At 42.4% G+C, this 15,205-nt stretch overlaps 1 protein-coding gene across 3 annotated transcripts in view; it reads right to left on the bottom strand.

Annotated features, from left to right (window-relative positions):
• PLD5 (phospholipase D family member 5) overlaps window positions 1-15,205 on the bottom strand; it is a 377,410-nt gene that overhangs the window by 304,593 nt on the left and 57,612 nt on the right. For 2 of the 3 annotated variants that reach the window (XM_032242219.1, XM_032242220.1), the window contains exon 1: window positions 7,252-9,362. The exons of the other annotated variant lie outside the window; for it this stretch is intronic. In XM_032242219.1, the coding sequence (XP_032098110.1) occupies window positions 7,252-7,254 (3 nt within the window). In that variant the 5' untranslated portion in view covers window positions 7,255-9,362. Of the gene's footprint in view, window positions 1-7,251; window positions 9,363-15,205 lie in introns of those variants that run through there. 3 annotated transcript variants of the gene reach the window in all.

Raw genomic sequence — 15,205 nt, 5'->3', positions numbered from 1 at the left:
AACACTCATCTCTCCCTCTTCCCTCACTCTGCCTCCTCTGACTGCTCTATCCATTACTCTCCTCAGGTCCTTCACTCCCTTGATATCGTGTGAATGAAATACAAAGAGAACTGGTTTGGGCAATTGCTTAAATTTGTATGTACAAAGATGCCCATTCAACGTTATTATAAACAGTAATTTGGAAGGAAAATTGGAAAACCATCCAAGTCCATTAAAATGATGAGTTACATTTATGTGAGTTGTATTTATTGATATGGAACAATAGCTATCATAAATTAAGTTGAAAAAAATCAGGGCTAAGCAGAATGTATGATATCCACTGTTTGGTTGTTTCAACAAATAAGTAATGTGCCATGCATGGTGCTAGCCATCAAGAGTACAATAGGATAATAGTGTAAATAATAACATAATTTAAAATAGTAGTAAATGCAGGGTAAGTATATAACTGATGAAAGATTTAACCTACTGCCATTAGTAAACATGTTATATATGTGGTGTTTAGTATGTGCGTGTTGTGTATGTTTAGTGTGTGTGTGTCTATGAAAAAGGCTAAAATATTATATATCTCTCTACATAAAGCCAACAGTTATTAGCCCTAAATGATTTCACTTTTCTTTTCAGCATGTTATGAATCTTCCAAAATTACCATATGTTTCTTTAGTAATCAGAAAAAAAAATTTTTCAAAAAACTTACTTTGGTTTATTAAGCTTGTCTTAGTTTCCTCAGTTACATGTCAGATTTAGAGTTATCAGCCCTTTTTCATCTTCCCTTAAGATGAAATAAGAATTTATAATTCCTGACATTAGAGTGCATAAGGATATATTACTTCGACACATTTTAAAGTAACAGTAATAGAAAGCTTTGGAAAAAAAGAATCAGACAGACACCCCTTTTCCTGGGAAACGTGGTGGGCCATTCTAGGCAAGGGAGTCACTGAACCCACCTTCGGCCAGAGCCCAAGAGATCTCACAACTGTACTTGGCAACTCTTTAAAATTAATCCCCTGCCAAAGTCGAAGAGTCAGCTATATCTCAATGTGAAAGATCTAGAAAAGCGATTACATTATTTCTGATTCAATGTATTCCTTACAAAGATAAACAGAAAATTAACTTGTGACATATTTTTGATCTTTGCTATTTATAATTTATCTCTGCTATTTGCAACTGTTTCTAGTACATTTAGTATAGCTCAGCCGTAAGCTTCTATATAAAGCAAAAAGTGAAGCATTCTCTCCACCACCTCTTGCTAACAGCTTAGAGAGCCTCTCACAGGAGCACAGAACTCTTCCCCACTAAGGGCACAAAGTGTCTAGGGCATGGACTTGGTTGCCAAGTGATTTAAAAGATACCTGAGCCAATGCCCATCATAAGACATTCCAAAGGCTTACTCCAAAGTACTGAGTTCCTTTAAAAAATGCCTTTTTTTTTTTTTTTTTTGGTAAACTGCACATATCCATTATCATGAAAAACTCTATTTAGATAAGAAAAAAAGAAGAACTAAGAAGAAAGTTCTAAAACATCTCTCAGATTCCACCACTGCGAGCAGTGTGGTGAGCATGTGCCTCAAAATTTCCATCTACATGCAGCATCCAGGTACTATATCCATTCTATCCACTGGTGTGCTGTTACACAAATGGGATTATTTGCTTCTTTTTTAAAAAACAAAAAATAAAGAAGGGTATTTAAAGCTTAAAAATAAGCAGATCTTGATTAGAAATTCCAAATCAGGATCATGAGATGCCACATGATGGCTTGGGGAACCAGTAATGTTCTATTCTTTGAGCTGGGTGCTGATTACAAGGCTGTTCATTTTGCAAAAATGTGAGCTGTACGTTTATGATTTGTGCACTTTATCATTTTTTATGTTATCTTAAAGTTTTTTTTTTAGCTTAAAAACCCCTGATTAAGTAAATCGACACTCCATACAAAGAAGAGAGGCAGGGAAAGGAAACACGTATAATCCTAAACCAGTAAAGTCAATTTGTACACAGCATTTAATTTTCAGTATCTTAAGGAATTAATCCATTATTTGTTCATGTACTTTCACATAGATTCAAAAGGCAGTTCTCCTAAGTCCTAGATTGGATAAATGGACATTCATTATGCTTCGACAGTTTGAAACTTAAGTTGTAAACACAGTTCTGCAAGGCATCTCCATGCCAAACAAACAAAAATTGGGAAAGTCTTAGGCGTAGCAACACTGCATTATAGCATGCCCTTGCTATGACAGAACACATAAGGAACCAGCCATACTTTCTATGAACTTATTAATCCACCGAAGTATCCATCAGAAACATTAAACCCATATGGATACAGCTGAAGTTAGTCAAAAAGTGAGATTTAAGTATATACGGATGTGATTCTCCCCCTTTCCCCTATCAGATATTTCATCTATCTCTTAAGGTACTTTTATATATTAAATATATTTTACATTTTGTTTATACTATGGAAACCAAAATAAGCACAGTGGTAAAATAAAAGAAGAAATTAATCAAGTACTTTTGCAACACAAGCTATGAATCCAAACATGGCAAATTTCAGAATGCAAACAACAAATTTCTCCAAATAGATATGCTCTTCTTATATCCATGTGTAATCGGGGCAGGCGGGGGCACATCAAGGGAGTTGAATTGGTTGGTGGGTCTTAGGGAGTCTAGGTACTTCATAGAGCCAATAAGTAGCTGCCCAGAGCTGAGCCCTAAGCGGTCCAGGATGTAAACTGGGAAGATTATCCACCTACTCAATGGCTAAGTCCAAGGAGTAAGATGGGAAGTTAGAGATGAAGTACAAAGGCGGTAATGAATGAGGAGTGTTGAAACGAGAAGGAGAAAGAAAGGAAGAGTGGATGTACCCCATATCACAGCTTAACCTGAAGTGACGAAGAAAGTTTTGATATTATTCTTGAGTCCACATTTCCTCCATCTTGAACCTACTTAATTTCTAGGCAATGCAGCTAATTAGCGTCTACATTCTAGCTCTTCTATCTATCGCATTGATTGTACAGTCAACTTTAGACTTAATCGGCAGCCACTTCAATGGTGTGTTGTCTAGCATCCCTGTATAGTGGCTTTTGTGTCTTCTTTCTCACGTAATGGGACCCGTGCAGCATCCATCTCAAATGCCTGTCCTCCGGTGATCCGCCCACCTCTGCACCCCAAACTGCTGAGATTACAGGCATGAGCCACCGTGCCCGGCAAACTTCTGTTGTGTATATGTTATGCAGTCTGATGTATTTTGTTAGAGCATCCTGAACAGACTAAGACAGGTAGCATCCCCAAGTAATGTAAGAATTACAATATCACAATGAGGGGGTTCTTATTTACTTTTTTTTTTCCTCCTTGCTTCAAATGCCACCGTCATTGCTTTTCCCTTTTACATTTCACCTCCAATCAGCGGCCAATGCAGGTGAATTTTCTTTCATATCATCTCCTGCTTTTCATTTTCTGCCATTCTAATTTAAATCCGTATCATTTTTTACCTAGCTAATTTTTAGAGCTTCCTTCTAATTTTTCTCCTTGTCATGTCTCCTAATTAAACATTCTATTTTACACAAACATATTAACGTAACCTTCACAGTGACCCAATGGAGGTAAGAATCATTATTCCCATTTTCCAGATAAGAAAGCTAAGAATTGAAAAGGTTTTAAAAATACTGTACAAAATCACACAATTAATAAAGTGTAACACAGAAACTTAACTCCCAGCCAGGTATGGTGGCTGACGCCCACAATCCAAGCACTTTGGGAGACCGAGGTGGGTGGATCACAAGGTCAGGAGATCGAGACCATCCTAACACATCAAAACCCTGTCTCTACTAAAAATACAAAAAATTAGCTGGGCGTGGTGCCACATGCCAGTAGTCCCAGATACTCAGGAGGCTGAGGCAGAAGAAACACTTGAACCTGGGAGGTGGAGGTTGCAGTGAGTTAAGATGATGCCACTGCACTCCAGCCTTGGTGAAAGAGCGAGACTATGTCTCAAAAAAAAAAGAAAGAAAGAAAGAAAAAGAAATTTAACTCCCTCCCTGACTTCACCACTATGCAACCTATGCATATAACAAAATTATACTTATACCTCACAAATTTATACCAATAAAAATTAAAATTAAGAAAAAGAATCCTGGGTGTGGCGGCTCGCACCTATAATCTCAGCACTTTGGGAGGCTAAGGCAGGCAGATCACCTGAGGCCAGGAGTTCAAGGCCAATCTGACCAACATGGTGAAACCCTGTCTCTACTAAAAAATACAAAAATTAGTGGGTGTGGTGGCACATGATTGTAGTCCTGGCTACTCAGGAGGCTGAGTCATGAGAATCACGTGAACCTCAGAGGTGGAGGTTGCAATGAGCTGAGATTGTGCCACTGCTCTCCAGACTGGGTGACAGAGTGAGACTCTATGTTAAAAAAAAAAAAAAAAAAAAAAAGCAAAAGAAAAAAGAAATTTAACTCCCTGTCTGAGCAAATTTATATCCTCTTTCCCTACATTAGACTGTCTCCCAGTTAGACACAGCTGTTTAAGGGAAATTGGTCTGAGTGGGAATATAAGGTGTTCATGAGCAAATGACAAAGAAACTAAAACAAGTGACAATGGGAACAAAGAACAGAAGGAGGGAAATGTCAAAGATGAGTAGAAATTTTGAGACTGGGTCACTGAAAGTTTCTGTAACTTGCTCTCAGGCCCCCATCTACATCTGGCTGTCTTCCTCTTCACTTTGAAAGGTTGTATGATGAGGTGGTTTCAGGGTGAGGGCCCCAGAGCCAGCCTGCATTCATTCCCACCCTGGCACTACACCTCACTAGCTGTGTGCCCTTCAGAGAGCATAGAACTCCATGTGTCTTACCTCAATGCAACAGGGGCAACAATTTTAAAATATGTGTTTAAAAGCAAGAATGGGGACTACTAACGCATTTAAAACACTTAGCACACAGCACATTATGTCCTTGATTTTTGTAAAATATTATTGAGAACTTCCACACATTTTCCTTGCTTTGAAATATCTTAAAGTCATCTGCAATTATGTAGTATAGATTTAATTATCTGCATTTCCTTTAAATTTGTAAATGAAACTTAAAATGAAGTTTTTTAAGTAATCAGAGGCCAGAGCCGAAGCTGGGCTGGCTTGTTTGGTATAACATCCAGCAAGTTCTGACATGCTCCTGATTCTAATGAGGTCAAGGAGAGCGTTTTAAACACAGCGTCTTTCATTGTGGGTAAGTAAAATAACTGATCACCTTTGCACAATGAGAAACATGATTGGTTTCTTTTCATCATGGAGGGGATTTAATGAAAATCCAATCTATAGATTCACTCCTCTTCCCATCAGTGGTCTCTTACAGAGCTCTCACTAAAATGAAAGGTGAAACATGGTTGCCTTGGCAAAAGCCAGGTGGTCAAAATGCCTTCCCTGTAAAATCGTTGCCATTTTAGTGTCTGTCATTAAGAAGAGCTCACTTAGACCAAAATTTTATGTCAATGTCGAATTGGGTACTTTTTTCCCACCTTTTAAATAGTAATTAATCAAAATGACCAGGGGATGGCCTGGATGTAAACAGCTTGCAGTGAGTGAGTCTCTTAGTTCCCACTGAGCCCTCCCACAACTCCAAAGGAAAGTTCACTCTCTTTGGAGGTCTATATACTTTCATCGGCTTGTACTATGACTGTACTTCAGTGATCTCAGCCCCTGACCTGCTCCTCACTTCTCCCCGAACACTGTAGGTGAGTGTCACTATGTGTATGTCAACGCCCATGCTCAAAGTGTGCTGGCCAGAGAGGGGCCTGCATTCCAGCCTCGTCCTTGATAATCCTTAAAGGAATGTTCTCAGGCTAATGAAGGGAAGAAAGGAATGATTATGCCTCAAGCATTCAGGCAAAACATTCCAAAGCACTCAGTGTCCCGTTTAATCCTCATGCTGGCTATGTGGCTTTTTTATTTATTTATTTTTAACCCATCCTGCTGATGAAGGAGAAACAAGGGAGTCTTTATTTTGACTCCTCAACAGGTAAGAAGAACTGTTAAAATGGATGAGATGATAAATGGCACGAGATGTCAGCTAGAGAGGGAAAAATCTGAGCTTTGTCTTGGCAGCAATTTCTCTGGTCTGTGTGCCTACGGGTGATCTAGGGATGGAGCGTGAAGGCAGGGAATGGGAGGAATGATTCTCACAGATCTGGTTTCCCATTTCCCCCTTTCTGAGTTGTTGGAGAGGCAAACTCACTTCCAAAAATTCCCTCCCTCCCTTTATCACCAGTCTCTTCATTGATCTGGATTATAAACAGACATCATTTCCCACACATCAGCTGTGCAGTCAAATACGTATATTTCAGGCGTTCTCTCTCAACAGTAATAGGCTTTACTTTCTTCTCAATGTTATGTAATCTTATTATTATCAACATCCTTCACCCATTCATTCTTTCGAGAAAATGTTTAGTGGCCCATTGTTGCACACCGGTTCTTCCTCCCACCTCCCGTGTTTTCCCCCTTGTATCCTGCATGATTGGGAGGAGGCACTTGGAAAAGACACCCGGAGAGCAGAGACCAGGAGATAAGCACATTGTCACTTCCACGGTGAATTCTAAAGCCTCATCCAAAGAACTCAAGTTTACAGCAAGGATCACCTCACCCTGGGAATGTTTGCTTTACGGGACCGAATCAAACACACTTCCTTCAAAGTCAGATCGTTCTTTCTTTGAAAACTTGGGTTCCTGTTGTTGCAGCCTGCCTATGATAGTTTTAAAAGAAAGAAAAAAAAATCAGGGGGAAGTTTGCTATAGTAATGCCTGATGCCTCCAGTAAACACGGAAGCTCACAGAACGGTGACAATTCAAAGCAAGCTGCTTAGGGATGAATGGGTCTGCACCCCACACGAACACATCGAGAAAACAGACAACAATTTCTTTGAAGCATCTCATGGAAATCACAATTACTTTGAGAGGAAAGAGCACGCTTCAGAGACTGCGTTAATCAGGGTTTACATCTGAGGTCACCGTGGGACTCTCCTTCCCTGGCAGAGCCCAGCAAAGGGTCTTATTAATTACAAGGCACCATTACCTCTGACATGAAAGGAATCATTTTTCAAAATTCAGTGCTCTGGTGAAAAGAGTGTTCCTGCCCTTCTAGGAAAAAATGGTCAGTGCCTCAGAGCTCAAGTGACTGTTCAGTCTCATGCTACCAACAGCCATTTTCACCAGCAGAGGCTAAGTATGCTTTCCCAGGTAATAAACTAGGTCTGTAGAAAACTCCAGAGTTTCTTACCATTGCGACCAATCTTCCTTCCCTCCCTGCGGAGTCCAGCAGCCAGGAGCTGTCACTGATGTGCTGCTTCCCACAGCCTCTGGCGCCTTTGGAGGCAGAGAATGTTTCATGTGGCACAAACGTATCACCACCGATTACATTTCAGTCCTTCAGTTGCTGGCCTCAATGCTTTGGAAATCAGCCAAACAGAGCATGAAGAGAGAAAGGGCTGCAGCTTGCAATTTCAGAGTTTCCCCTAGAAAGTGCTCTTAAAAACATAGGCCCCTCATTTAGCATTTCAGCAAGCACCGAGGACTGCTATGTTCAATTATGTCTCTCCCTCTTTTCCTTTTAAACTGAGAGTTGTGTTGCCTGTGGAATGAAACGGTAGTAGGAGCTCACGCTGACCCAGGGGAGGCAGGCACTGAGCCGGCGTCCACGCACCTCCAACCTGAGTCGAAACAGCTGCGATTCCAATCAGAGTCAAGGAGAATCCTGCCTAGACAAAGACGAACGCGAGGGGCAATGCTGACGAGCACTCCATGGTTACGGCAGCTCGGTCATCGGTGGGTGTTTGCTAAGTCCAGGCTAAATCATGTGGCGTGGTGCTGTCAAATCTGAACAGGTGGAAAGGAAAGTTCTTTGCTCATCAAGGCAGTATAAGATGCACGGCTTTAGCTTGAAGAGTATAATCAAAGTTCTTCAAATGCAGGGACCCTTTCTTCCAAGACGCTTTAAATCTAGCCTGTGCTGCTCAGTTATATTAAACTATGGGGCTCTTTGCTTTTCCCGTGCTTTGGCCACATTTTATCGTTTAAAAATTTATCTCAGAAGAATTCAATCACCCAGCTAGCACGTTGCAGCAGCTGAACCTCATCCAAAGCTCAGACCGGGGCTCTTTAGGATAATAGCACACATAAGCAAAAACATCTGTTGATTGCCAAACTGCTGACTTGCCTTTCCTTCACCACCTGTAAATTTCAGGAGGGCAGGTACCATGCTGCTTTTGTTCACCTCTGTATCCCCAGGACAGAATCTATTGCAATGTAGAATATTTACTAGCTGAGTTAATCAATTGACTTCCCATCACTGTTGGAAGTGTTGGCAGAGTCCCATGCATTGGTAAAATTCCTTTTGCTTGGAGCTGATTTGTTCTGGGCTTGGGTTAGGTTCCTTTTGTTATTGCTTTTCCTCTTATCCAAAAGGAAAAATTCACACCTTCTCGTATGATTAGGCCTAGAAAGGGCAGGAATAACTTCCAGCAAAACTAAATGCTTGTTCTAGAGCAAATTCATCCCCAGGAATACAATTCATGCTGATGGCCAAGGGTTCTGATTTCTTAGAAGAATCCATGGCATTTATCAGGCCTAATGGCATCAAGGAGCAGCTGTGAATCAACAAAGCTCCAGAAAAATACATACATTTTCACTCCCTCTGGGAAAAGGTCTTTTAGAATAGAGAAGCCAATATGGCAGGCAAATAGGTGTCCACATGAGAGACCAGGATCTGGCCAAGATGTAGCTCAATGCTTCACTGAGTAGGTTCTAGACACCCCTTCAAGGGGTAGAATGGATTCAGTAAGTCAATGCTCTGAAACTCTGGAGTGTCTAACACTTGTCCCCACACTGGGATGCGCCAACATTGCCTCATGTGGATTCTCTGTTCATCATCCTATCCTGAGGGCCTTTCTCTGGAAACACTCAGCGGCTCTCCCTTAGACCACGCCCACTCACGTCTCCTCTCGTGGGAAGAGGTGGCAACATCTACTGCAGTGTGGCCAGGACAACAAGCATGGTCCACGTTTTTCCGTTAGCCTTTATCTGTGAGTAACAGAAATCCCCTGCTACAGCAGTGAGGCGTCTCCCTTTCTTCCGTCTGTTCTTCAAGGTGCCATGTTGGTCTTTCATCCTTCAGGAAGATGTCCCTGATAGCTTCAGCTCACAGCAATTTATCTTCTTCATGACTGTCACTCAACAGCGCCCAGCCATTTAACATTGAATCATGCATTGTTTTCAGACACTTCTTGGATGATGTTGGAGTTTTTATTTTTTATTTTTTGGTCTCTTACCATCTAGCCAGATTGTAAACATATGTTTCCTGTATCAAATCCTTTTTTGTTGTTGTTTTGAGAGGAGAATTGCTCTGTTGCCCAGACGGGAGTGCAATGGCACGATCTTGGCTCACTACAACCTCCGCCTCCCGGGTTCAAGTGATTCTCCCATCTCAGACTCCCGAGCAGCTGGGATGACAGGCACACACTGCCACGTCCAGATAATTTTTTTGTATTTTAGTAGAGACGGTGTTTCACTGTGTTGCCCAGGCTGTCTCAAACTCCTGAGCTCAGGTGACCCGCAGGCCTCAGCGCCCCAAAGTGCTGGGGTTACAGGCGTGAGCCACTGTGCCCGTTTCAAATTCTTGAATAGCATCCTACTGATTGCAAGGTAAAAACCTGAGACCACTCCCCATGGCATTTAAGGTCCTTAAGGAAAGACCTCCTTAGAGCTTCGTCTCGCACCATGCTCCGACTAGTTCCGTATGTTTTAGTCACAAACAGCTCCTCGCAGTATCGTCAAATCCCTGTAATCACCAATACTTCCAGGCCTTTGCACATAAGACACTCCATTCCAGGAATGGTTCTTATTGTTGTCTGAGGACTCAGCTTTAGCTCAGTCCTCAACGTCTGTGCCATCTCCCTCAATCCTCCCAACAGGACTGAATGGCAAGGCAAAGGTAGGAGGTGCGTTAATCACAGGGTTGTACCATCCTCCTGTCTGTGTCAGGCCTCTGCATAAACCTAAGTAGATTTACAATCAGTGCTTTTTCTGCAATGAAAAATGCTCATACATATAGTGTACTGGCCCTTGGGCCTTCTTTCTCAAATAAGTTAACCTAGTAGAAACAACAAGGGACTATGGAGAAGGATTTCTCAATAATCATCTGCCTGTTGACTCAACCAGGAGTCTACTGATGTGAAAAATTGTTTGGCACTTTTATTACCAAAATTGTTACACTTCTCAGCTTGATCTGGTCAGAACATGCTGAACCATGACCACCTCATTGATATCCAGCCTCACAAACCATCAGCAAGAAAGTTAGGAAGTTCTGGAAAGTGAGAAGCAGAAAAAAAACTTGGACTTTTCTATAAAATAGTAGTTCATATACCTTCATTTAAAAATGTGACCATCCAGGCGGGGCATGGTGACTCACACCTATAATTCTAGCACTTTGGGAAGCCGAGGTGGGTGGATCGCTTCAGCCCAGGAGTTTGAGACCAGCCTGGGCAACATGGTGAAACTCCATCTCTACCAAAAATACAAAAATTAACTTGGTGTAACGACGTGTGTCTGTAGTCCCAGCTACTTGGGAGGCTGAGGTGGACAGATGGCTTGAGCCCGGGAGGCGGAGGTTGCACTGAGCTGAGATTGCTCCGCTGCATTCCAACCTGGGCAACAGAGCCAGACCCTGCCTCCCACCCCTGATGCGCACATCCGGAAAGCCAGTCCTTCCCTCTGCACCCCCTAGGTCCTACCTTCCCACACACCCCGAACAACTAGAATATCTAGGAACAGCAATGAAAAGTCTGAGGCCAAGCAGGCAAAATGCCTGGCGGAAAGCTATTCCCACTCTTCTGAACATGGGAAGATGCAAGGAAAGAGAAATCCTATTACACACTGGACGACTGTCTGAATGGTTGTGGCCCCTCCAAATTCATATGTTGAAACCTAATCCCCAACTTGATGGTGTTAGGAGGTAGGGTTTTTAGAAGGTGACAAGATCAAGAGGGAGGAGCCCTCATGAACGGGATCGGTACTCTTATAAAAGACGACCCAGGGAGACTGCCTTCTCCCAAAGCAGAAGCAGGAGGCAGGTCCTCCAGGCATCAACTCTGCCAGTGACTTGATCTGGGACTTTCTAGCCTCCAGAATCATAAGAAATAAGTTTCTTTGTTTGTAAGCTACCTAGTTTATGGTAATTTTGTTATAGCAGCCTAAATAAACTAAGACAAATTGCATAGAAGTTGTATCTATTTCATCTAGTGGTTATTTTTACTTTTCTTTTTTCTTTGCAGGGGGCGGTGGTGGGGGGGCGGGACAGAGTGTCTCTCTGTAGGCCAGGCTAGAGTGCAATGGCACAGTCTTGGTTCACTGCAACCTCCGCCTTCCAGGTTCAAGCGATTCTCCTGCCTCAGTCTCCCAATTAGCCGGGAACACAGGTGCCTGCCACCACACCCAGATAATTTTTGTATTTTTAGTAGAGACAGGGTCTCACTATGTTGGCCAGGCTGGTCTCAAACTCCTGACCTTGTGATCCTCCTGCCTCGGCCTCCCAAAGTGCTGGGATTACAGGCGTGAACCACTGAGCCCGGACTCATTTAGTGTTTTCTTATGAGCAAATCCATTTTATCTTTTTTAATGAAGTTGTTATTGTACCACTGAAAGATCTTTGAAACGTCTTTGAGAAGCCCAACAAGACATCAGTACCTCCCTCCTCACAGTATTCTTTATTCACCTAGTCAATATTTTCAAATGCTGGTCCTGCATTAATGAAAAGTGCACCTGGGATTCCAAAAAGGTAGTCACTAGAGATTGGAAGCTCCCTATGGCCACTGTGACCCCCATTCCCTACTAACACAATTTAGGGCTCCCCTTTAGTGTAGAATTTAGAGAAAACAAAGAGACATAGACTCCTAATTATCCCATAGCAGCAGAATGGCACCTGTTCACCCCCTCCCATAAAAGAACCAAGAAAAGTTGCAAACTGCTCGTCTTCCTTTCTCCCATCACCAGTTTTAACCCCTAGTCCCATCTTCCCGTACTGCCTATGTATTCTGCCTGGCCATTGGATACGTTTAGCCTCATCCACACCTTTTCAGCCTCACAGTTGCAGCTAATTCACGCAGCAGGGCTAGGAGACCTCACCATGCACTGGTGATTAGAGCCCCTTTGAAAGAGTCACACAGGCAAGATGATACTTTCAAATTTAACCTCAGGCCGGGCACGATGGCTCAGGCCTGTAATCCCAGTACTTTGGGTGACCAAGGTGGGCAGATCACTTGAGGTCAGGAGTTCGAGTCCAGCCTGGCCAGCATGGTGAGACCCCCACCCCCCCGCCGTCTCTACTAAAAGTACAAAAATATTAGCCAAGCATGGGACAGGCGCCTGTAATCCCAGCTACTCGGGAAGCTGAGGCAGGAAAATCACTTGAACCCAGGAGGCAGAGGTTGCAGTGAGCCAAGATCGCATCATTGCACTCCAGCCTGGGCAATAGAGCAAGACTCTGCAGACCTAAACAGTCAAGAATCATAAAGCATGTAGGGATGTCTTTCAGCTTCTAATAATATTTCAAAGGTTTCTGTTTCAACAGACTTAAATTGATGTTGGCAGAAAAAAAATTAGGTTGAGGCACTGAGAAAAGAAACTATCACTTTCTAAAACTACCCAAGATTGCTAAGCATTTGCATATATGAAAAGGGGCACAGGGGAAAGTATATTTCATCAGTAAAATATTTACATTAATTTCTATTAAGGTATTATTTATCAAATATGAAATCATATAAGACAGTTTCTAATGCCAAAAAGAGGCTGTAATAGAAGGTAATAGAAAGGAAATTGAGGAGAGAGTGGTAAAATGTGAGCGTCCTTAAGCAGGGTAGCAGCAATTGTAGATCAGAGTGTGTTGTGGGGTCTAAAACGTCTAACTGAAAGCATGGAATTTGTTTCCCAGACAATCCTGAATTACAGAGAGAACTGGCCGGATACCCTGAATCTTTGCAGATCATCACAGTTTACCCTTTCGGGTTCTATCCCTGGGAACATCTATTTCTTGTCTTCAGCTGTCAGGAATTATGTATGTGCCTGTTCTTCTTTCTTACCACAAGAGGGAGCCCCAGCACAATCAGGGTATCGTTCTCCTGCTCTCTCCAAGAGGTAACAAAATGACTTTTATTACCTGTTAACGATATTGGCGTAAATGCCTCCAAGCAGAAACGAATGTGATCAATCAATTGTTCCAAACAAGCTTTGGAAACTGCCCTCCACCTCAAGGTGCTCAAGTTTTTCACACACATCTATGTGTGTATAGAGTGTGACTATTATGTTTATTCTCTTCTACCTATTTTAATGCCAGAATTTGCAAATCATTTGAAAGGTTTTATTTAGATGAAGATAATAAAGATAACTTCTGAGCATCAAGATACTTGATGTTTTAACTAATGACTTTAATCACATGGTGCTCACTGGGTTGATTTATACATGAATTAAAAGCAATCCGTAATTTATCTTCCACTCCCCTGCCCCCCCCTTTTTTTTCTTTTTTTTTTTTTTTGCCATAAAGGACTGCCCCAAATAAGAAGTCCTCTGATGCAGATTGCTGAAGACGATTTAGTGATGGTGAGCAAGCAGCTTAATGAAGTGAACACTCCTTATTAACCTTTGACCAAAGTCACACCTGTACCTGTCCCTTGTTTCAGCTCTTACACACTTTAAAGGCAGCAGCCAAGTTCAGTTCTAATTTGCCTCTGAAGAAGTCAGTGCAAGCCCATTTAGAAAAGGGATTATTCTTCAATTTGTAGGCAATGAGGTAGGCTCTTACATGGGGTCCCCGAAGGCATCAATCAGATCATAGCACTTGTCCCAGAGGGGAGCTTTATGCCCAGATCAATACAGGAGCTCACTCTCTATGGCATTTCTACAAAGCTGTGTAAGGTGTCTTAAAATCAAATGCAGCTACAGCCATGAGGGAGAAAAGAGAGAACATACCATCTGACCCACAGAAGTGTCCCAAAGATGGTCCTTGAACTGCAGGTATGTGAAGTTCCACTCTGTCCAGGAGTGCAGGGTAGAACTGGGGTGGGGACAGAAGGGCCAGCTCCCCCCAGGCCACCGTGCTCCAGGCAGAGCCCTAGGAGTCCAGAAATTCTAAATTTGAACCTTGCCTTCCAGGACATTGTGAAGAAATATTTCACAGGTAGGAGGATAGGAATATATTTTATTTAAGAATGTGTCAATGTGATGTATAAGCTTCATAAATTTAGGCACATGGAATTTTCTCCTGACCCCCACCAAGGCTGGAGTGGATTTGTTCCCTTTCCTCCTTACTCTGCTTCGCAATCAAAGGCATGCATTAGTTTGGTTCAATTCAGTGACTCTGGGTTGGGTTTCTGAGGGGATGAGAATGGTACAGAGACCTTCAGATGAGGCTTGCCAGCCATTGGCTACAGGTGACGATTTACATTTAACTAATTCAGATTGAACAAAATTTAAGCTCCCATTCCTTAGTCACACTAGCCGTATCTCCAGTGCTCAAGAGTCACATGCGGCTGGTGGCGACCAGACTGAAAGGCACACATTCAGAACATGTCCATCACTGCAGAACTTTCTACTGGACCATGCTGCCCTAAAGAACGCTAAAAACAGCAAGAAAAATTTGTTCAGATTTAAAGTGGGGAAGACTGAGACATTGCAGGCTGTGTGCACCCATCAGCAAGCAAGTCTGCCTAATTAGAATTACTGTCTGAACTGTCCATGATCGGTATTAGGCATTATAAATGGTGCCATTTGTTTGCTGAGGGTCTATATCAGAGACTGCAAACTGGCCACTTGTGGGATGAACATGGTGGAATTAGCTCCCAACATTTTAAAAAGGGGGGACTTCATTAAATCTTTTTTTTTTTTTTTTTTTTTTTGAAAAATCAGAAGATCTGGCCCCTGCGGGACTGCATTTCCACACTGTGCCACAGACCTGGAGTCCAGAAGCTACTGGCCCTTCAGAAGGAGTGAGTGCTCTTCAGGGCACCCAAATCCCCACTGCCCACTGCATCCACAGCGCGTATTTTCTAATTCCTTCCGTATGTGCACTTGAATGGAAACAAAAAGAAAGCCTCTAGCTTTGCAGAAAGGAACATATCTATAATAAAACACCACAAAAGACGCCGAGAACACTCTTGCTTATTCTTTCTGTTTCTCTAAATAAATTC

The sequence above is a fragment of the Sapajus apella genome, unplaced genomic scaffold (genome assembly GCF_009761245.1).
Source record: "Sapajus apella isolate SASKATOON/1434 unplaced genomic scaffold, GSC_monkey_1.0 scaffold49, whole genome shotgun sequence".
NCBI classification, from domain to species: domain Eukaryota; kingdom Metazoa; phylum Chordata; class Mammalia; order Primates; family Cebidae; genus Sapajus; species Sapajus apella.
The sequence above is the reverse complement of the archived record's forward strand: the minus strand, read 5'-3'. Positions and strand labels throughout refer to the sequence as shown.